General features: G+C 37.0%; 1 protein-coding gene across 14 annotated transcripts in view; it reads right to left on the reverse strand.

The window, feature by feature from the left end:
- Positions 1 to 3760: 3760 nt before the first annotated feature.
- Positions 3761 to 22048, reverse strand: part of HIVEP1 (HIVEP zinc finger 1) — a 201857-nt gene continuing 183569 nt past the window's right edge. For all 14 annotated transcript variants that reach the window (XM_038390706.2, XM_038390703.2, XM_038390705.2 and 11 more), the window contains 2 exons: positions 6888 to 7399; positions 3761 to 5480 (listed from right to left, as the gene is read on the reverse strand). In XM_038390706.2, coding sequence (XP_038246634.1) covers positions 4308 to 5480; positions 6888 to 7399 — 1685 coding nt within the window. In that variant the 3' untranslated portion in view covers positions 3761 to 4307. The remainder of the gene's footprint in view (positions 5481 to 6887; positions 7400 to 22048) is intronic.

The following is a 22048-nucleotide window of genomic DNA, read 5'->3' on the forward strand; positions in this document are numbered from 1 at the left end:
GAAGGTAGGGATAGATGTGCTCACTCTACAAAATGGGAGAATCTGGGGCTGGTTATGACAAAAATGGCTGCACGACACACTGGGATCTTGCCCAAAGAGTAAATCAAAGCTCTAAGAGGGATTAAGACAGAAATTGCTTCATAGATTACACAGTGAGAACCTACATCCCAAAAACAATATTGCTACCAAAAAAGCAGTTATACAGGATGGACTACTGGAAATCCATGGTGAAAATATTACCTACGTTCCAGATCTTCAAGGTGATTACCAAAGTGGCAAGCTAGTGCCATGCATTATTGATAAACACTGTGCATCACCACTGTTACGCGAGACACCAGTGAAAATAGGGAGGTCACATGCTACTTACCTATTCTTCCTGTAATTAGGGTTTTCAAGATCTGTTTGACAGATGTTAGTATGTGCTTAAGTCCTACTGAAGTTAATGGGACTTAAGTGCATACTTAAAATTAAGCATGCGTGTATATGCTATCCTTAATCAGGGTTTTAGGCATGGATCCTCAGCTGGTATAAACTGTCAGAGGTGCATGGAATTCAATGGAACTGTGATAGCTGAGGAACAGCCCCTTCCTTTCTAATCCTGCATGGTCAGTGTCAATGAAAGTTTTGCTACTGATTTCAGTGACAGTAGGAGTAGGCCCTTAGAGGCAAGGAAAGGATGAATCACCTCATCACGAACGGTGCCAAAGCAAATATGGGAGGGCACAAGTATAGACAACTTTAAAAAAAAAATAAAAATAAAAAAAGGAAAGCCAGGATTGCTCTGCATGTAGTCACATGCTTATATCAATGGTCAAATAACCATGTGTGACATAGAGAAGTTCTGTAACTTGGAAAATAAGTGCACTATGTGAATGTTATATGCCTTTTATGTTCTTGACAACCAATTTTCAGTGCATAAAACTGAAATAAAAAATGTTCTCCTAAATAACTAAAAGCTTCTGTTGGCAAGGTGTGTTAATTAAAGCCAAGTTGACAGACACTGAAGAGGAGCAGGCAAGAATTCCAGGCATCTGTAAGCTATGGCCACATTTCTGATACTAGCCACAAAGTGGCAGGTGCTGTACAAACACACAATAAGGCCTGGACCATATCATGTAATATACAGGAAGGGAAAAAGGGTGACAATTATCCACATCTAACTATTTCCTTCCCCTTCCCCTTCTAAAAATACTATCCATATGGCTTATTTGCAATTACCCCTTAGCCTGGTCATTAGTGAAAATCCTACTTCAGACATCAGTTCAGCTGTTTGCGTGGGGTAAGTGATGCCAGCAGTTCCTAGCTGTAGTACTGGTGTCACTAACGCTCCACCTGACAGCGTATAGGTCCTTCTGCTCCTTATTCCTGCCATTGACTTACCAAGTGAGACACTTGTCTTGTCACTGCACTTTTCTTCTCTTCCATCACGCTTCTTGATGTCATTATAAAACCTAGAATAGAACAGAGCTGCATATAGATTGTCTGAGTCACTGGGTTTCATTTATAGTGAATCAATCACTTCTCTTCTACTCTGCTAGTATAATGCTTCTCAGAGAGAGTTAACCCTAAGAATGCTGGCACATGCAGTGCCAGCCAAGGGAATACTTAGACGGAACTATATACAGCAAAATAAATCTCTGCCAACTCCCACATGGTTAGCAAATTAAGGATTATGGTATAAGTGTAATGAAATAAGCAAAAAATTGCTATCTCCTTCTGTAAAAATCATATGTGTACAGTGACATTATTCCACTCAAATTATATCCTTCGAACACTTTTTAGAGACTGTTTTTCTTTTGCTTAACATTGTCTCATCCATTTAATCTCTTTTCCAACCTGATTCATGCAAAGGATCCTCAAATTAATCAGTAGTGTAACTCACATTTGTTTATATCCACGTGTGCACTTTATGGAAGAGAGCTAAAATTAAACAAAGCTTCGTAGAAAAGTCATATGAAAATTATTTGCACTTTTCAAAAAGCTCTAAGCAAGAACTCTTTCAATAACTATAGCTAGATAAAACAGTTAAAATATCAGAGGCATATTTAGGGCCCAATTTTGTACTTATTAAAATCAAGAACTCCCATTGGAGCAGGATCAGTCCATTAAAGAACATATAATGGAGCAATGCTTACACACGTTTAGTAGTAAAGATGACTTCATATAAATCTAGACATGTCCAATATAATGAAAATGTAGTAAAAGATATCCACCTTTACATTCGAACAGTTATAAAAATGAACATATCAATACACAGCAGCTGAATGCAAGGCACACATTTGAGGCCCAATTTCGAGAAGTGTTGATCACTCTTAACTCCCAGTAACTGGGGGGAGTTGAGGGTGCTCATGGTTTCAGGTGATCAGATCCCTAACAAAACTCTATGAAAGGATAACATGACAATTCATTCTCAACTGAGTGTGATTTTTCTCTGCCAGTACATTTGGTTCTAACTGCTGTGCATTATTGCAATCAGTTGACAATCCCATTGATATGTTCTTATACTGTAAATGTTATTTCTTAAAGTCAAAGGTCAACATTGTATTCATTGGATTATTTCATTACTGTGTGCTGTAATACTGTAGACAATGTGAGTAAAGTACAAAAACAGATAAACAGCTAAGGGATATAATATTGCACTTGAATTAGAGCAATGTGAGATAAGAGTAGTTGTAATTTACAGGAATAAATCTGTGAGCAATGCAACACCCAGCTAACATTCAGTTTCACCTGTGATTTTCAAGTTTCTCAGTCATCATTACCTATGCACACATCATCTTTACTTTCACCAGAAAGGTTGCTTATCAGCTTCATTACTTTGTTCTACTGAATTTTTAATACAATTGTTAAAATGGCTTTATAAATCTGCTGTTTCTAAAATGCTCTTTTTAACCCACTTCCATACACTTATTAAAAGGAAAAAAAGAAGCACTTTGTGTTGAGAGTTTTTTTTTTTAAATCTCATCAATTTCAGGATAATTCCAAATTTAGGACAGCTTAAACTTGTATATTATCTCTTCTCTTGAACACTTCAAGGCCTCTTGGTAATTTTAAATTGCTTGCACTGTGCATGCACAATCTCATTCACTTCCAATATTTTGGAATTGTTCCATATCTTATATGCTTACAATGAGATTGTTGGAATTGGGGAAAGTTAATGGTATGCATCAAATTATTTTCTTTTTCCTGAATGAATAAGATGAAACTGTATTTAAGGCAAAATTAGCAACCTATTGCTAGAAGTAATAATTTCCTGAAATGAAATACTTATGAGAAGCTAAGGAAATATCCTGACAACTAGTACTGCAAAACCCTCACTGTTGCAGCATCATTCTTTTGCCACTTGCACTAGTGATACTACAAGCAAGAAGACACAAACTACTCCTTTGATGCTCAGCTATATTTTAGTTTCATTAAAATGGTGCTTTATCGTTCATAGTTACAAAAGACAAGATTATCCTCAAACCTGGTCATTTTTGGTAAGTGCAAAAAGACTTATTTTGACATTCAGGCTTTGGTAATAAATATGAAAAATTTAGAAGCAAATACGCTCCCTACGGGAATTTTAAAAAGGAAGCCTTTGTTTCCTGAGAGCATGAAACACCTGCTAATTCACTCTTTATGGGTGAAACCATGGTTGCAGGCAGTTGATCAGCAGTTTCAAAACAGAAAGTAAATTATGGGGGCTGTATTAAAATAAATGGTCTAGGCAGCTCACCAATCACTAATTAGTATCAAGAAGGCACAACATAAGCAATGGTAAAGTCAGTAAACAAAATTTTACTGTAATATTTCATAACACAGATACTGTATTTTGTTTTAAGTGTAAAGCTACTGTCTTACACAAGAAAGATGGACAGACCCTTGTTCCAAGACTAATATGGATACAATAAATATGGAGTTTTACATACTAGATCTGTACACAGAAACTTTGCCCCACAGCCATAAAAATTTACATTTAACAGTGCAACATATAATTTAATCATTTTAGTTTTTCTGACATAAGATGTTTTTACTTACTAAACACAAGCAACTACCTGGTTTTAATATACATATTATATATATATATTTATATATATTTTCAACAATCTGTACAGGTTTCTAAACATAAAACTCCAAAAAGGCACAATTGTCTATACAACATGTACAAGAATGGCTGGAGCTGACAAGAAACAACAATTATTGGTCAAGAGTTCATGATTGCACAAAGATTAGTAATGAGTTTGTCTCAGAAAAATGTGCTTTAAGGAAAGGAAGGTTTGCAAAGAAACCTGTAAGTGTTATAATAATAATAACAATAAAAAAATCTAGGTTGCTATTACAAGTCTGTCCTCATCATCACTGCTGCCATCACTAAACTGTACAGTATTCTGCCTTTGTGACAATCCTGCTGGCCTATGTACCTGTCTCTTTGGAGAGAGAGTTTGATGGACAGGGGACTTGGTTAAAACTTCAGAATTCACCTTCAAGAGGGGTTCTGAGGTGGAAGCCCTTTTGACCTGAATGGAAATGACATCACACTTTGGTTTGATATGATTTACTGGGTCAGCCTTTTCAGTATCTGTTTTTCCAGGACCATCGAGTCTTTCATACTCCTTCGAAGGAAAAGGCTCTGCAACCTTTTTTACGTTGTACCACTGGACTGTCGGTGCTGCTTGAGGAGATAAAGCACTAGTGATCGGATTGCTGTCAGCTGCAGGAAAACTCACAGGAGTCTGCTCTTGGTGAATTTCACAGGCTTTGTTACTGGAAGCTGGTGTTTCTGGAACTCCTTGCCCATCTGTAGTTACGGGGCTGACTGAAGGAATCAACGTAGGCAGTGCTATATTCAGTATTTGCAGGCCTGGAATGTGTGTATGAGGGCTGGGGTTGCTCTGAGGAGAAGGGTTTGCAGTCAAAACTTGTAGTCCCACAGCATTTAGCGTGAGTCCTGAAGGATGTATTTGAGGGGCTATATTTGTATTTGTCAGGCCTAATATGTTCACTGTCTCCATGCCTAATGGTGGAAGAGGTTGTAAGCTTGGTGCACTCAGACTCTGGATGCCTGGCCCATTAATCTGACCTATTGGAATACATGGCACAACACTGTTCACTTCAGCAACTCCTAGTGGATTTGCAGTGGCAGAGACTGTACATGCCGTGTCACCAAGTGCACTTGTAGTTCTGTGAATCACGCTAACAGCCGGAATGCTGAGTTGCACTGGCCCAGCTTGAATTGGTACAAATGTGGAGTATGTGGCTAGGCCAGCAGGGACCACATGAATTCCCCCTACTGGAATCATACCATAAGGTGTCTTGGCTTGCTGCTGTGAGTGCAAAGGAAGGTGGCTAAATAAATGAGTCAGAGGAGCTGTCAGTTCTGTGGCATGCAGCTTCTCTTCTTGGATGTCAGGATAAGGTGAGGCTGCTGAAGGAATCACCATTGTTGTCTGTGTGCTTTGGTCCATGGGTGGTGAGGGAAGCCCCACAGATGGTGTGCTCTACGAAAGAACAGCAAAAACATTTCAATATTAAGAGTGCTAATGCAGCTAAATTAAATCAAAATACTCTAAAAGAGGTTGCTTGAATTATAGCCTACTTTCCCTTTTGGAAGTTGCAACAAATCAGTTCACAATGCAGCTCATGACTTGAACAATTATTGACTATGTCTCTGCATCCTCACCCTTTAATAAAACTTTCCTAAGTCTAGTACATCTGCTTTCTCTCTAGTGTTAATACTTAACAAGCATTTTGGCATTTCCCTTATAGTAAATTAATTGTGAAAATCAGCTCTCGACTGGGGATTAACTACTGTGGTATCTTGTAACTGGTCATCCAGATCTACAAGCGTCCTCCTCTCCTTGGTGTATTTATTTAGCCACGCAGCAGCAGCATTACAGTCTCTGCACTGAAAGGCTAATGCTAAATGCATTTGTTAATACAGGATTTTAATCTGGAAGATTAGAATGAAAAGAGATGGATGATAAAGTATTGTTATCATAAACTGACATGGTTAAATGGAGAAGGCACTGAACTGGGACTTGGAAGACCTGGGGTCTGTTCGCAGTTCTGCCATTGACCTGCTGTATGGTCGTGGACAACTAACTTTGCCTGTGTGTGCCTGTCTCTTCTCACACTCCTTGTCTGTCTTGTCTATTTAGATTGTAAACAGTTTGATATAGGGATACTCTCATCCTGTCGGTTTGTACGGTGCCTCCCACAATGGGGCTCCCATTGCAACTGGGGCTTCTAGGGAAAACTGCAATACTACTATTACTACTAGGGCTTACTATCCCGTGACCCTACCTTACACGTCAGGTTACTGCAGAGATCAAGGAGGCAGGTGCCCAACAACTAATCCTTTTGCCTAGGTGAAGGTGCACTGAGCTGGAAACTTTGAACACAAGTCTTAATTTTTTTATAGCTTGAAATTAGTAATTCTGTGCTCTTCTCAGCCCTTGGTATTGAACAAAGGCAACTATTGTGCAGGTTTTTTGGATCCTGGAACATACCATTCTATTCTAGCACTAAATCTATTTGGTATATACCACTAGTTAGTCTGAACAGTACAGCCAATTAATTCAAAACTTTTGCAAAAATCTAAAGAACCATGTTATAACTAATCCTTTTAGTCCTGGAGATACAAGCTAATCTACACACTTTTTTGAGGGGAGGGGGGTAAAAACTGTGTTTCTATATTACTACTATGCTCCTGCACTTGGAATTCTTTTTTTTTAAATCTGCATCAGTCTGCAACAATTGTATGAAGAATATAAGGAAGGAAACTAGATGGCTTTTAGAAAAATCACCACAATAAGGATAGATAATACGTTTGGCTCCCAATCACAGCTCTTGAGAAGGATTTAAAATACAAGTCTCCCTTCTCCCCCTAAATTGAATACTCTAACCTTTGAAACAACAGTAATTGGTGTTGCAGAACTTCCCAAAGTTTCTGCTGTATCTGGATAATCTACAGACATCTGATGACATGGAGATCTAGGAGAAGGGCCAGGGGAGATGGTAGGCTCTATACTTATTTCCTTGTCTTGTATTTTCTCTTCTTTTGCCTCTTGATGTGCGATTGCTATTGGTGACCTGGAATTCCTGCAGTCTGATTGTACTGTACTGAGTACAGTCATCTTTGTAAGTAGTGCTTTAGGTAGACCATCCATAGAGTCTGTGTGGACCCCAGCAAAGCAGTCTATAATTCTGATGTCTTCATCAGCACTTGTGGTCTCCTGTAGGATGTTTCTAGATGGATGATGCTGAGGGCTGGCGGTAACTGAGGGGGTTGTAGATAAGACTGATTCAGCTTGGCTGTCTTCATCATCATCTTCATTGTCATTGTCATCATCCTCCGGGCCATCAGAATCCTCCACATCAAATCCTGATCGATCACAGCCAAACCTTTGCTTCTCACCTGTAAAATAGACCCAATACAAAAATTAGAAAAATAGTTATTCCACTGAAAGCCTAGCAAAGTTTTTCTAACAGAGTTATCAGCTATGGAGGAATAGGACAAAACAACTTGATATCATCTGAATTGTAATGCTGATACAAAACAGAATCACATATGTCTATCACCCAACACTCAAAGTACAACACAAGTGCAACAGCTACTTTCCACTACTAAGTCACAAACAACCAAGGGCTCTAAACTTCCATTTTCCAAAGTATATTAGGCATACTTATGCCAATCCTCTATCTTTTACTTATGCATTGTTCTCGTGCCTTTAAGGCTGCCATTTTCCCCCTTAAATCTGCTCTATACAAAGTGTTTCTTTTAATAAATAGTTATTTTGCAGGGGGTAGAGGGAATTGGTTTCATGGTTCATTAAGTTTCTAGTGATGCCAAATTTGTTTGCCAAGCTTACCAGTGGGATATTCCCAAGTTTGTTACTGACTCATAAGTGGACATCCTTGCAGTTAGTATGAATCATTACTACACTATCTTTTGAAAGAGACAAACAAAAAGAATGGAAAGTGCTAATCAGAAATGTGTCTAGTTAAGAGGCAGAAGAGACTAAAATTATATTTTACCAGAATTCTTCACTTTAAGAAAAAAGCAGTAAAAGCATTAATTAATATCAACCAAATGTACTAGGAGTTAACTGACAACTAGTGCACAAAACAGCCTTGATTCTGCAGACACTTAACAGACGGGTAACTCTATTCACATGAGAAGTCCCATTGACTTTAAGTCTAAAAGCTGAACTGACACTACTGTCTTTGCCCATCATTCAGAAATCAAACTCTTGATCAGTTTTAGTTGGTAAGCTAAACTACAGATATTCTCTCTTTTTTTTTTTTTTGTATCGTACCTTGGGAAGAGAAGAATTTTCTTCAGTAAAGAGAGAAACCCCATCTGTTGTATCTGATTCCAAGCCAAACTGGCTGGATCATATTTGACAAAAGATGAACTGCTTGGATACACTAATATTTTATTTTATATTGGATTAAATGTCAGTCTGCTGAGCTCTCCAAAGAAAGTATCAGCACAAAACAGCATTTGGCTCAGAAAAAAACCCTAATATTCAAGAATGTCTGGTATTAGTATTAAAATTTCAAAAAGAGCCTCTGTTTATGGGAATTTACACAGACAACATACTGTCAAGATGAATGACTTATGAAAAAAAAAATCAGACCTTAAGAATTAAGACCTACTACCATTACTCTATCCAGCTGTGAAACCACAAACAAAACATGCATCACACAGAAAAACATACGCACTAAGCTTTAGGTAAAAAAATTTGTATCGTTAGAACGACCTCTCAACATTTCAAGCCTTTATGCTTTTAAATTAGTAGTAGGATTAGGATATGGAAGAGCTCTAAGTCTGTAAATAATTCTTTGCGTAATGATTCAGCCCTTGCATCCTAGATAGTAAGCTGTGCATTAACTAAGAAGGGATACTATATATTTTCTTTCTGTGCTCATAGCAACCATTCACAGAAATATAATCTAACAACAGGTTTCAGAGTAGCAGCCGTGTTAGTCTGTATCCGCAAAAAGAAAAGGAGTACTTATGGCACTTTAGAGACTAACAAATTTATTTGAGCATAAGCTTTCGTGAACTACAGCTCACTTCATCGGATGCATGCAGTGGAAAATACAGTGGGGAGATTTTGTATACACAGAGAACATGAAACAATGGGTGTTACCATACACACTGTAACGAGAGTGATCAGGTAAGGTGAGCTATTATCAGCAGGAGAGAAAAAAACCTTTTGTAGTGATAATCAAGGTGGGCCATTTCCAGCAGTTGACAAGAACATGTGAAAAACAGTGCGTGTGTATGTGTGTGGGGGGAATAAACATGGGGAAATAGTTTTAACTTTGTGTAATGACACATCCACTCCCAGTCTTTATTCAAGCCCAAGTTAATTTTACCAGTTTGCAAATTAATTCCAATTCAGCAGTCTGTCATTGGAGTCTGTTTTTGAAGTTGTTGTTGTTGAAGAATTGCCACTTTTAGATCTGTAATCGAGTGACCAGAGAGATTAAAGTGTTCTCCAACAGGTTTTTGAATGTTATAATTCTTAACGTCTGATTTGTGTCCACTTATTCTTTTACGCAGAGACTGTCCAGTTTGGACATTGGCATAAGAATCATGCTAGTGGAAAAGTTTGATTACATTTTAGCCTGTCTTCATTTAAAATTTTTACCTGAAGACAAAACTGTTCTTCCAAGAGAAAAAAAGTTCTTGGAAAAATTAATTTTAAAAAGCCCATTCCTCAAATATGCTCAATAGAGGAATAGTTACATAAATTATTAAATCAGTCTTCACACATTTTATGGTTTTCCTTTACTTTCTCATCTCTATTTCCTAAAAGGATAACCAAAAACTTTGCATAATTAATTTAAAGCACAAAAACATCCAAATGAAACAAAACCACATCCAAAACCACACATTTAGGTTCTTAATTGGATCTATCAGCTTTAATGCCACTACAACTATATGAAAGACTTCTTTACATACGACACCTCCAGAGTGACCTATGACTTTCATCTATATGTGTGAGTCAGTGATTTTTGAAGTTTTGGGTCTTGGGACTCAGTCTGGATTCTCTTTTAAGTAGTATCCTTGGGGGGGAGGGGGGCGGAAGGATTAAACCGCACCCGTCTAGGAGATGGCATTATCCCTCTACCAACACTGCATAAGTATTCTTTGAGGAGTCATACTACTTCTCTTCTCCCTGTGCAGAGATCACCTTTCCTACAAATGTTGGTGTAAACCATATTTGTAAGTCCTATAAGTAAGTAAATCTATCTGAATTAATTTGACTGGATCCTCACACCTATGCAGTGAACAAAATGAGAGTCACATAGGCTTGTCTTGACTATGAAAAGTGGTAGAGTTTAGGATGGGTTTAGCTCATAAATTCCCCATTTGTCTCCAGTCTCTTAATTTGACTTAATACCTAGGTTCCCTGTCTTGTCCAAAATCCCAAGAGATTTGTATTCATTTCACGGATTTCTCAAAGTAAGATTCCCACTTACACTGGACTCTCGCTCTCGCACACAGATATTTATAGATCTTCAGAGTCTTATAAATAGGCAAGTTCCCTCCTCAATTTCAATATTATTAAATATATATTACAATTCTTCTCTGACTTTACTAAGATTATAAAATCAGGGACTGTCCTTGTTCTGTATTTGTACAGCACCTAGCACAGAGTCCACAACTGGGGCGTCTATGAGAATACACATAATGAATAACTATCTGATGAGAATATAAAAGACCTGTTTTAATTATAGTATACATTACTCTCCAAAGCAGAGATGTGTCCTCATTTTTGAGGACTGTTTTAAGATATCACGGCATTAAAGTATTGTGAGCCAGGAAGATGTGAACCAAGAACATACTTAATACCTAAGCAAGAATTCAAACATTCTTAAAAAAAACATTGCAGAAAAACTCTATTTAAAACGGGCACTTCTAATACATAAATTCCTACTGTGTATCGTGTAAAAGCAAGAAAGTGGTCAGTTTCTGGATTTCACCTTTGAGTTCTTTCTTGGTGTAAGCATTCATACCTGTGGATAGCTGATTTGTTCTGGAATATACTGATCACTATATACACGCACACATATATTAACCTAATACAACTTTCTATGATCTTCCCCCCCCACCGTCAGTGGCAAACATTGTCACAATCTTTGACTCAAAGCTTATTGCTACTTAAGCTTTCTGCCTTTAGAGGATAAGATGAAATACTTCAAATGAACAGCAGTAGGAACACCAGTGTTTTAACTACACATATTTTAAGCTTTTGTTATTGAAATACTCTCTTTTTAAAAACAGACTTCAAAAGAAATTGTCATACTGACAGCAAAATATATATTTTCTATAGCTCTTCAATTTCCTGTGATAGAATTATTGTGGTTGCAGTAGCTTATGGAACTGCACACAGATGTCTGCAGAAGACTTAAGCTCAGCACTTTAGCAAATACTTGATATTTTAAACTTATGTTCGTGCTAATCAGTATGGTCCGTAAAGATTTATAACTATTGAACCAGATTCTTATTACGCTTATGTACTCCCTTTCTGAACTGTGGGAATTTGAGTGTGGCTACCATTATAAAAAGTATTTTGTAAATGTACAAACTCAAACTATGGTTCGGATCCTACGAACATGTAGACAAAAGAATAACTTCACATGCGTAAGTAGTTCTGAAAAACAGTTGCAGAGTCAAGCATCCAAAGGCTAGAAAATGCCAGATGTAAGGTTAGCCTTTCTATCTGTGGCTGTGCCAGAGACTTCCTATGATATATTGGCCATAATGTATATGTGAACTAGGGACAAATTAAGGTTTCACAAAGACAGTCTAAGTTTAGGCTTTTCTTAATTTTTGAGTTCTTGACTTTATAACCTTATCATACTTCTAATGTAGTATTTTGTATGTAATTATTTATTACTATTAATTAGAATTAAAATTGAGCTCTCCTTCCTTTGCCTCTCCATACCCCAGTGCTACTTAGGAAGACTCAGATCCCATTGCCCAATGAGTAATTTAAAAAAAAGTAAAGCCAAGATTTTCAAAATTAGATAGTATACATCCAGTTATGAAAATGTTGACCTTTAAAACTTCCCTGGCTCTTCCTTCTCCCAGCTCTCCCTATCCCTGTCTCTCTTTGAAAAAAGTGTGTTTTTAACCATTCTGAATAATTTTAAAAGATGGATTATGCTGGGGAAGGGATGGATTAGGATGCTGTTCCCTATCCACCCTCATATGTTTCAGGGAGGAGGGGAATCTTTCAACAATATCATGCACCTAAGAAAGCAATTTCTGCAGGCTTCCACTCTAGCCTGGTCTGGACTGGCTGGGAATGCAGACTGCACATCTACACCGATGAATATCAGGCAGGTGGAACCACCTTTGTGAGAGGTGTCTGCAAGTGGAGTCCATCAGGAAGCAGATAAGAGCTGCAAAAGGAAGTGGCTTGTTTGCGCAACAACCAGGAGCGCAAGGGCTTCATTGACAGGACATACATGGAAACATCTGGGACAGAGGTTGCTAGTCAAATAAGGATGACTACAGCAGCACCAGAGGAAGAAGGAGACTGTTTGTTGGCCCCCTCGGGCAGTAGACCGTGGTGACCAGATGCTTAACACAAGTATTAATTGGGGAGGGGGTAGACGGAGGAATGCAAGCAAATAGTGAAAAAATAGGTTAAAGAGATAAGTTTGATGTATTCAAGTCAGCAGGGCCTGATGAATTTCATCCTAGAGTACTTAAGGAACTAGTTGAAGCTTTCTTAGAACCATTAGCGATTATCTTTGAGATAATCTTTGAGAACCCAGAGATCCCAGAGGACTGGAGAAGGGCGAACATAGTACCTATCTTTAAAAAAGGGAAGAAGGACGACCCTGGGAATTACAGATCAGTCAGCCTAACTTTGATACATGGAAAGATACTGGGACAAACTATTAAGCAGCTTGTAAATGCCTACAAAATAATAGGATTTTAAGGAATAACCAGCATGGATTTGTCAAGAACAAATCATGCCAAACAAACTTAATTTCCTTCTTTGACAGGGTTACTGGCCTAGTGGATTGGAGGGAAAACACTAGATGTGATATATCTTTATTTTTAGTAAGGCTTTGACACAGTCCCACATAACATTCTCATATGCAAAGTAGGGAAATATGGTCTAGATTAAATTACTATGAAGTGGGTGCACATCTGGTTGAAAAACAGTACTCAAAAAGTAGTTATCAACAGTTTGCCATCACACTGAGAAGACACATCTAGTGAGGTCCTGTAGGAAGGGTCAGTCCTGGGTCTCATATTATTCAATATTTTCATTAATAATTTGGACAATGGAATAGAGAGAATGAGTATAAACTCTGTGGATGACACCAAGATGGGAGGGGTTGCAAGCACTTTGGAGGAGAGGATTAGAATTCAAAACGACCTTGTCAAATTAGGGAATTGCTCTGAACTCAACAAGACGAAAGAGGATGGTGATTAATCGTTCTCCATGTCCCCTGAAGGTAGGAGAAGTAGTAATGGGCTTTAATCTCCAGAAAGGGAGATTTACGTTACATATTAAGTAAAACTTTCCAACTATAATCATAGTTCATCTCTGGAATAGGTTTATAAGGGAGGTTGTGAAATCCATGTCTTTGAATGTTTTTAAGAACAGGTTGGACCAACACTTGTCAGGGATGGTCTAGGTTTATCTGGTCCTGCCTTAGCACAGGGAGCTGTACTTGATGATCTCTCGAGGTCCCTTCCATCTCTCCATTTCTATGATTCTATGAATTACTCCCTCTTGTGGAGCCACAATGGTTTAGTTTTTCCATAGGAACAAATACTAGCAAAAGAAGGAGCATGGTGGGTGGTGGTGAACAGTGGCAGGTGGCATAACATGGTAGTAGGAAGAGGTGAAAAGCTTAGGTTGCCAGAGTTTCTGTGCACATATGAGGTACATTCTGCAGAGATTACGTGTGTGGGATCTGTGTTGCGTAGCCAGTGAGAAATAACCATAGCTGTCATGCAAAACAGTGTGTTGTGAGTAATTACTGATAGTTGTGATCTGAACATTGCACAGGGGTTGACACACTTCACGGTTGTTATTGAATAGTAACATCAATCATTGTCATTCAGATTTTCAACCAATCAGTATTCAGGGATTTACATATCTGAGTGCTTTCACTGTAGTCAATGCTAGCATCTCTGCATTTTGATTGACTGAGCTCCTAAGCATTAAACATCTGGATTCCAACTAACTCTTTACTTTTCTCTACATTAGTATGCCTGCTGTGTGCTAATGTTTAAGTCTCGTTTCTTTTCTTTTGTTCCTATAATTAAATCTCCAATAAAAAGAATATTTTAAAACAAAGCTTGTTCAATGGCACAAGTAACAAAGTGAAGAGGGATATTCAAAACATTGGCAGGGTTTCCCAAATGGAGAACACCTGCATTATTAGATTAGCATTCATCTGGTTTGGGTTTTTTTTTAGATCCAGGCCCACAATAAAGATAAAGGAGTAAGATTTAGATGAGCGGTATCCAGCACACAGGTAAGCCTGGTTATTTGATGCATTAAGCACATATTTTAAGAGACAGATTTTTTTAGATCAACTTGCAATTTAGCTTTAAGGATATATTTTGATATTTAACATATATATTTTATTCTTTAAGTACATTTTTGTCAGCTGCATTATATATTGCAGAAGCTTTGGTTTGTATCATCACTCTGAGGTGACTACATTGATGTGCACAGAATACATTTTTATATAAACACTAAAAGAGACCCCAAGGAATTAGGCCAAAATTCCCCACTTCATTGTGAGAAATTACCTTCTCTAAACACACATTTAAAAATAGTATGAATCTCACAGGGAAATACTGTTAATATAGGACCTATGCCAATATTTTGTAAACTTATGCATATGCCTCAATCTCCCATCATCAAAAAGTGGAAAGCATGTAGGGGACACTGATTCCTTAAATGCAGGGCTTAATGTGGGGACATCATTCCCCCCCGCCCCGTTTCCCTACTTCCATCCATCATTTGAGTTTGCCAGCTTCTGCTTAAAAGTGTAGACCTAGAGCCAGAAGCTTGCATTATAAGTAACCTGACAGGGATGAGTGTAGTTCCATTACTCCCACACTGCTTTCAAAACATTAGATGTGAAAAAAAAAATCACTCAAGTTCTTTTGGCAATGCAAAAAGGAACACTATGCTTTATATCCACGTGTGCATGATCACTGCACTGATAGGTCCCTGAGCTTTTGTAATTAATGAATACTTAGAGTATTATAGGTGAGGTTTTTCGTAGAAGTGGGTGAGTGAGATTCTGTGGCCTGCGTTGTGCAGATCGGACTAGATGATCAGAATGGTCCGTTCTGACCTTAGTATCTATGAATCTATTAATCTAATATTAGAGATGTTACTTATGATAATGTCTGACTCTACAGTTTCTGCTTTCTTCTTATGTGGAGGGGAAGAACCATGAAGGTTACAGGTTTTTAACAACAAGGTACAGTCTTTGGAAGAGATGTCAAACAGAGGCTGTGACCGCTTATTGTAACCGAAAGAGCCTATAGCACCTTTTTTTGCAAGCTGAGGCTTGTTAATCAAGATGTCTTAGTCCAATTCCAACTTTGGTAATTGCTTTCTGCCTGCTTAAGTTCCCTGTAGAAGTTTAGTAGGAAAAATGTATTATTTGCTTGTTGACCTAAGTTCTGTATAATATTGTTATTAAATAGTTGATGCATCACAAGAGCTGTGTGCATTTTGCTGTGATATCAGTGTAAGTTTGTAAAAAAATAGAGGAAATTTTATGATTAGCAGCATTGTTATAATGATTGTGATTAAATATTTAAATATTTGTTTTAAAGGTTTTGGCACATTTCGTCTTGGTCACAAAATAACCAATACAAGGATCCAGCTTAGAGAAAATAGTGTCTACTATTACAAAAAGAAAAAAAGGGGGAAAAAGAAAATCTATTTGGAGAACTTGAAGGATGTTTGTGTAAAGCACTCAGGATAAGTGAAAATTAAGGTTTCCTGCACCCTTCTTAACTCTACCCTCTTACATGTATGCAGTTTGACCCTGTCTAATTATGTGATTTAATACTCTCTCAAAGAAAAAAAAAAAGGATACATTCCTCTAACATCTTAGATATGCCTGGGTAACATTCCACTACTTAGTACAACTGTGTATGGATGAGTCCATGCATCATTTATATGTGGGAGATAGGTACTGAATGAGGCAAGGGATCTTATGGAAGCCCAAACTTAACTGCATTTCCTGACTTAACTGTGCAAATCTAATGGTCTTTAAGAGGTGGTTTTGTTTGTTTGTTTGTTTTTGTTTTATGCAATTGAAGTTCCTATTCATTTAAAAGAAAAAGGCTCTATCCTGCTCAATGTCCACAATTAATAAAGCAGATTCTCTTTATTGATAGGGTGCCTGACCCAAAACCCACTGAAGTAAATATTCTTCAGACATTTTCAGTCTGCAAAGGAGCCCTGCTTTTTTCAGTGTGTACCTCAGCAGACATATACTGTATGTTCACTGAGCACCTGAGTTAGCCTCCCCAGATTTGTTTGTTTGCTTAGAACTTTGGTGAATGTGCCTAAAATCTAGTATCCAAAGTTCTGCAAATGCTTATTCTAGGATTTTCAAGCACTTATAACTTTGCAAATACAAAACTTGTTTTCAGTCTAACTTTTCATGGCTCTTCTGTTCTATAAAGGTTATTTCCCAGTCAAAGGTCTAATCCTACCATTTTAGCACAAAAACTGTTTTACAAAAATCAACCTCAAGAATATTTTATAAATGGCAAAAACATTTGGAGGAGGAGGATGAGGGTGTTTTGTTCTCCCTCAAAACGTGGCTGAACCACCATTTTTTCTTCCAACTTTTCCAAAGAATGTTCTCCTTAGGCCATAAATGAGACCTGAACCTTCCAGCCAGATAAATGAAAATTTCAGGAAGTTAACTGCAAACAGTGATTTAATAGAAACACTGACATAACTTTTCACTATAGATTTGCTAGCACTTCAGCTAGTAAAATTGAGTTTTTAATCCTACTTATTGAAGTACACTAGCTTCATGGGTAAACCCTCTTGATTAATTTTGTCCTTATGTCCTTGGCCGGCCAATCAGATCAGTATTTTTTAAAATGGTGTTGATTAGTTAGTTGTTATAATGGCATTTTACCTCCAAGAGGGAAAGAAAAGGATTAAAGTTCCTCCACACAGCAGCATTAGTTGGAATTATTAGCATCTTAATATGTCCATTACTGAGAGAGCCTAGGGCTGACTAACTCCAGCCCTGCTCTTACCAGATGAGGATGCTACAAACTATAGGACTGAGATAGATAATACAAGCATTTCTTGACACACTTTTGTAAGCCCTTTATTTTAAAATATTTTTCCTGCTTGAATCCGCTCTTCATTTTAGTAATAATATTTACACGCTGCCTCATAGCAAATGTTTTCGTAGTCTAAATTTATAATTTTTCAATATTGATTCTGATATGGTCAGAAATAAGTGTGGTGTCTGATTTAACTTTTCAGGGCCTGATCCTACAGCCACTTAGTCATGTAAGTAACTTCCCACTGACATCAAATGGCAAAGTTCAGGGGCTTATAACTTGACCATATCTGGGTAAATTTTCATGAGAAAAGGAGAAGACCAAAGGACTATTCCCCTGCCAAATTCCAAGCTCCTGCTACAAAGCAGGGAGGCATTAGAACTCTTCAAAGAAACAGTTGGGGAAAAAAATACATTTAACATGAGCATAACTAAGATTTTTCCTTAACCTTGTTTTTTAAAAGGGCGGAACTCTTTTGCTGCAACTTTCCAAAATTGTTCAGCTTGAGGCAGAGGGCAAGCATGGAAAATTTCAGCCTATATGGCTACGTCTGGCAAAGTTTATAAGCAACTGAAAGCAGGGAATTATAATGGAAAACGTTAGGCAATCTTAACTACAAGTGTCCCGAACAGCTCTGCTTATGAGAGACCGAAGGTACTTCTTACTAACTGAATAATATCCTGGGCTGATAAACACTTCTACCTGCAGCCTTGAGTCTATTTCCAATAAATGCACCTGCCTCAGTTTATTTTGTCCAGAAAATGGGAACATCTAACTTAACAACTAATTAAGGCATTTATTCCATACTATCAAGTTATAGTCTTTATCCAAGTTTAAGAAAGATATAGTATACTATGGCAACAAAGGTGGAAATATTTTCAAATATTACACTGTATTACCAATAATATACAGCAGCATCTCCTTTGTAAACCATCACCACCCGACCTGTTTTTCTAATAGTACTGCAGGTACATACTTAAGATTAAGAGTATTACAGTCTTGCACTGGACATCTCCAATTCCCCAGTGAGACAATTTAAAACTACTTGGCAGAGAGCTTTTACAAACTTATAGGTAAATGTTAACAAGAAAATTATGAAACAAAATTAGCACCTCTTTCTAAATTTGATGGATTACTATTTTTTAAAGTAAACTCATAGAGATTAAGTGTAAATACTGCTTCAGCTATTAGTCTCTGCCCATTACTGTCTAACAGACTCATAGTGACATCTGCTGGAAGAAACTTAGGATCCTCAGATAAGCAGCTGTAGATGTTTGAACCTGAAACTACGTAAAAAAAAGAAAAGAGCTTATGGCTTCTCACATTCTTTTCTTTAAACAAGAAGTGTTATTCACAGATAATCCTGCCTTGTGTAAATCTCGTATTTTGAATTACTGGTAGCCACAGACATTCTACTCCCAGGTCAGAGGATGTAGAGTTAGAATGCATATTACATACATTTAAGCTCAGCAAATAATCATGTTAATTATTATTTTAAAAAAGTCTTCCTTGGAAAAGAAAAAAAAGGTCTATTTTAGATTCTTCCAGATTATTGGTAGAAGATTTTTACTGAGGTTTTCATTTATTTTAACCTTTTCTATGCTAAAAACAGAATGAAACAGCATTAAACTAATCCAGAGCCTTGAAAATGAGTTTATGAACTACTGTGATAAATGACACACTGCTAATTAACTTGGAGAAATCTGATCTTTAGAAAGGCTAATGTAATATTGTTTGAAAATTACAATTCAGTGTATATTACATATAAAAATATCTAACAATTACAGTGTGGAAAGCAAGAAATATTTTTAAGATGAAAACTTTCTGCATAGAGACTGCTCACAAATTCTTCTCATCACTGGAGTTTATTGTTAAATAACCTGTATAACATAGCTGGCAATTTACTTAAGTCTGCAAACTCTTACACTTGTGAATAGTTTTATTCAGGAAAGCAACCTCATTCATATGCACTTGGCAGGATCAGGCCTAGAACGTTTACAGTTCAGAAGAGATACAAATTCATTTTATTAAAAAGACTGCAAAGTAAAAACCAACATGGTCAAAAAGGATATCCCCAGTTGGATTTTGTCACACGAAATGGTTCACTTCTGCTGACAGCTGAATTCAGATATTAACATTCCTTACATTGTAACCCTTGGGGACAAGAACATTCCATGGATCAGAAGATGAAAGGTAAAATGACGTGGGGATGGTTTGGAACACAAAAGGTGAAACCAAAAGTATTTACTAATACCCAAATGATGACAAATCCAAACAAAAGAACACTGTTAAAAGCTCCGATCCCACAGATTCTTACCCAGCAAGGGGGAATCTCACTCTCGCTCTCTTTTAAAGAGCATCGTAGTCCTGTAAATTCTTAAGTGTAAGGACTGCAATGTATCAAGTTGTTTGAAAAATGGATAGCATTAAGTGTATGCACACAATAGGGAAATATCTACAACAGCTTTCCATTCCCTTTTTCTATATGCTGATATTAAACTGTGAAGTACTTCTAGGTGAGAGTCAACCTCTTTCTGATATTAGCTTAAAGAACAGGGCTACTCATATAGTGGCATTAGTGCTGGTATTAGTAGGATAACATAAGTAGTGGTAAATTTTAACTGTGAGACTCAAACAAAAAGCTAGTAGTTTCTTTAAATGCCAAACACTAATTTCAGCTGATTAACCCAAGGAAAAACCTACTGAGTTTTATTGGAGACAACAGCTTAGTTAAGTAGGCATCAACAAAAGTCTAGACATGTATATGGCCAGTAAGAATATGCATTATTACATATGCTAGGATAACAAATTATAACATAAGACCTATAGACACCCTGCTGTTTCAGGACATAAGCGAACAATTAACTGCCTTTAGGGAAAAATGAAATTTCCTCTATGACCAAGTCATTTCCCAGTTGTCCCTTCCTGGATTTCTTGCACCTTCCTCTAAAACAGCTGGTATTGGCTGCTGCCTGAGGAAGAATATTGAGTCAGCTGGACCATTGGTTCCTATGATATAAACATGCCACTTCTAACAATCAGTCAGCTCTTTGAATAAAATATAAAAGCAAGCAAAGCTGTCGTTTATTGAAGTAAAAAAAAAAAGCATATTTGACACAAATAAAACATTCACCACTGAAAATCAAGGTGGTGGAAGGTGAAAGGATCAAATAATACTGATGTTATTAGGTGAAATCAGATGATTTACACAATCTCCAAACATAATAAACACGATTCAATCACTATAAAAGTACAAGCATAACGCCATAATTTAGATGTATTGTAGTATCAGATCTTACTGTGCAGCATAAGCATTAAGTTCTATTAAAAATAATTAATTTTAAATAGTGCTGCAGCATGATACACATGTAAACGTACATGCAAGGTGAAGTAATAATCTTTTTTTCCCCCAATTTAACAATGGTACAGTTAGTAAATTCTAGCTTATCAAGCACATGATATTAAATTATTTAGGGTAAAATTTTCAAAAGTGCCTACGTGACTTTGGAGTCTAAGTTCCATTTACTTTACACGGTCAGTTACTGTAAATGAACTGTGTTAACTCAGAGGTTAAAGACTCTTATTATGTAATAGAGATGAAGCTTAATAATGTGGTTCTTCTAAAGAACATGTGTAATTTCTTCCACAGAACAACACAGACCTTTAATAAAACAGAGCAAATGGATTTTCAACAGGACAAAGGTTCCTAAGTGACTCAGGCACTTTTTAAAATGTTACCTTTAGTAAACAAAGGTAAATATCAAGTACATTTCCCAATTTCCCACCTCTACTGGAGATTCTCATATTGATTTTAAAATGTTTGTTTCATATGTAGTTTTGCTTCTATTTTTGCTCTGGAACAACAAGAGCACAATAAAGGCTGAAGAAAGTGGCCTTTGGAAAAGAAACAAAAGGGGGTAAGAGGTGCACAGCAACCATTTACAACTTTTGCATGCCCCAAGGGGAGACTTCCTGTACATCCTTCATGAATTCAGGTTGCTTGGTTACATACATCAAAATAATTCTCTCTCTTTTGTTTGGACAAACAAAGACTAGAGAATATTGATGAGAAATAAAACTTTACACAACTGTAAAAACATAAAACTAATAAAAGGGTTTAAAAAAACCCTATGTGAAATAGCAGCAATTAAATGTACAAACTGTAAGCAGAGAAGAAACTTGGCATACAGTCAACATGCATTTCTTTGCTGATGCAATCTTAACACCTTACAGTGCATACCCCAAATTCATAACCTTGTCTAGAGCACTGCTTTTAGAAAGTACTATGCTTGTATAATGCTGACAGATCCCAGTTGTCAGCAGGGGGGATTGAGTTTGGGACCTCTGGAGCTTAGTGCATGAGCCTCTACCGCATGTGCTAAAAGCCAACTTCTTGTTAGCTAAGGCTGTAGAGCAGACTCATTTTCTCTCTTGCTAAATGCTCTCAGTGCCATTAGCTGGGACAGAACACCACATCCAGAAGGTGTGTGGGTTACATTTGCATGTACTGGCACACAACTCCAAAACTAAAGATACATGGAGTCAGTTTCTTTAAGGAGAAACATTTTAACTGTTCCCCAAAACTTGCATTATTTTCTCTGTAAAACAGAGTAAAATATAAGTCATTCTATAATATATAGTACATACTACTACTAGGGTAAATTTTGATATACATTAGAACTTTTACAGAGATTACTGAAAAATGTTCAGGTCAATTTACATCTGGGA

This window comes from Dermochelys coriacea, chromosome 2 (genome assembly GCF_009764565.3).
Source record: "Dermochelys coriacea isolate rDerCor1 chromosome 2, rDerCor1.pri.v4, whole genome shotgun sequence".
Classification (NCBI taxonomy): Eukaryota; Metazoa; Chordata; order Testudines; family Dermochelyidae; genus Dermochelys; species Dermochelys coriacea.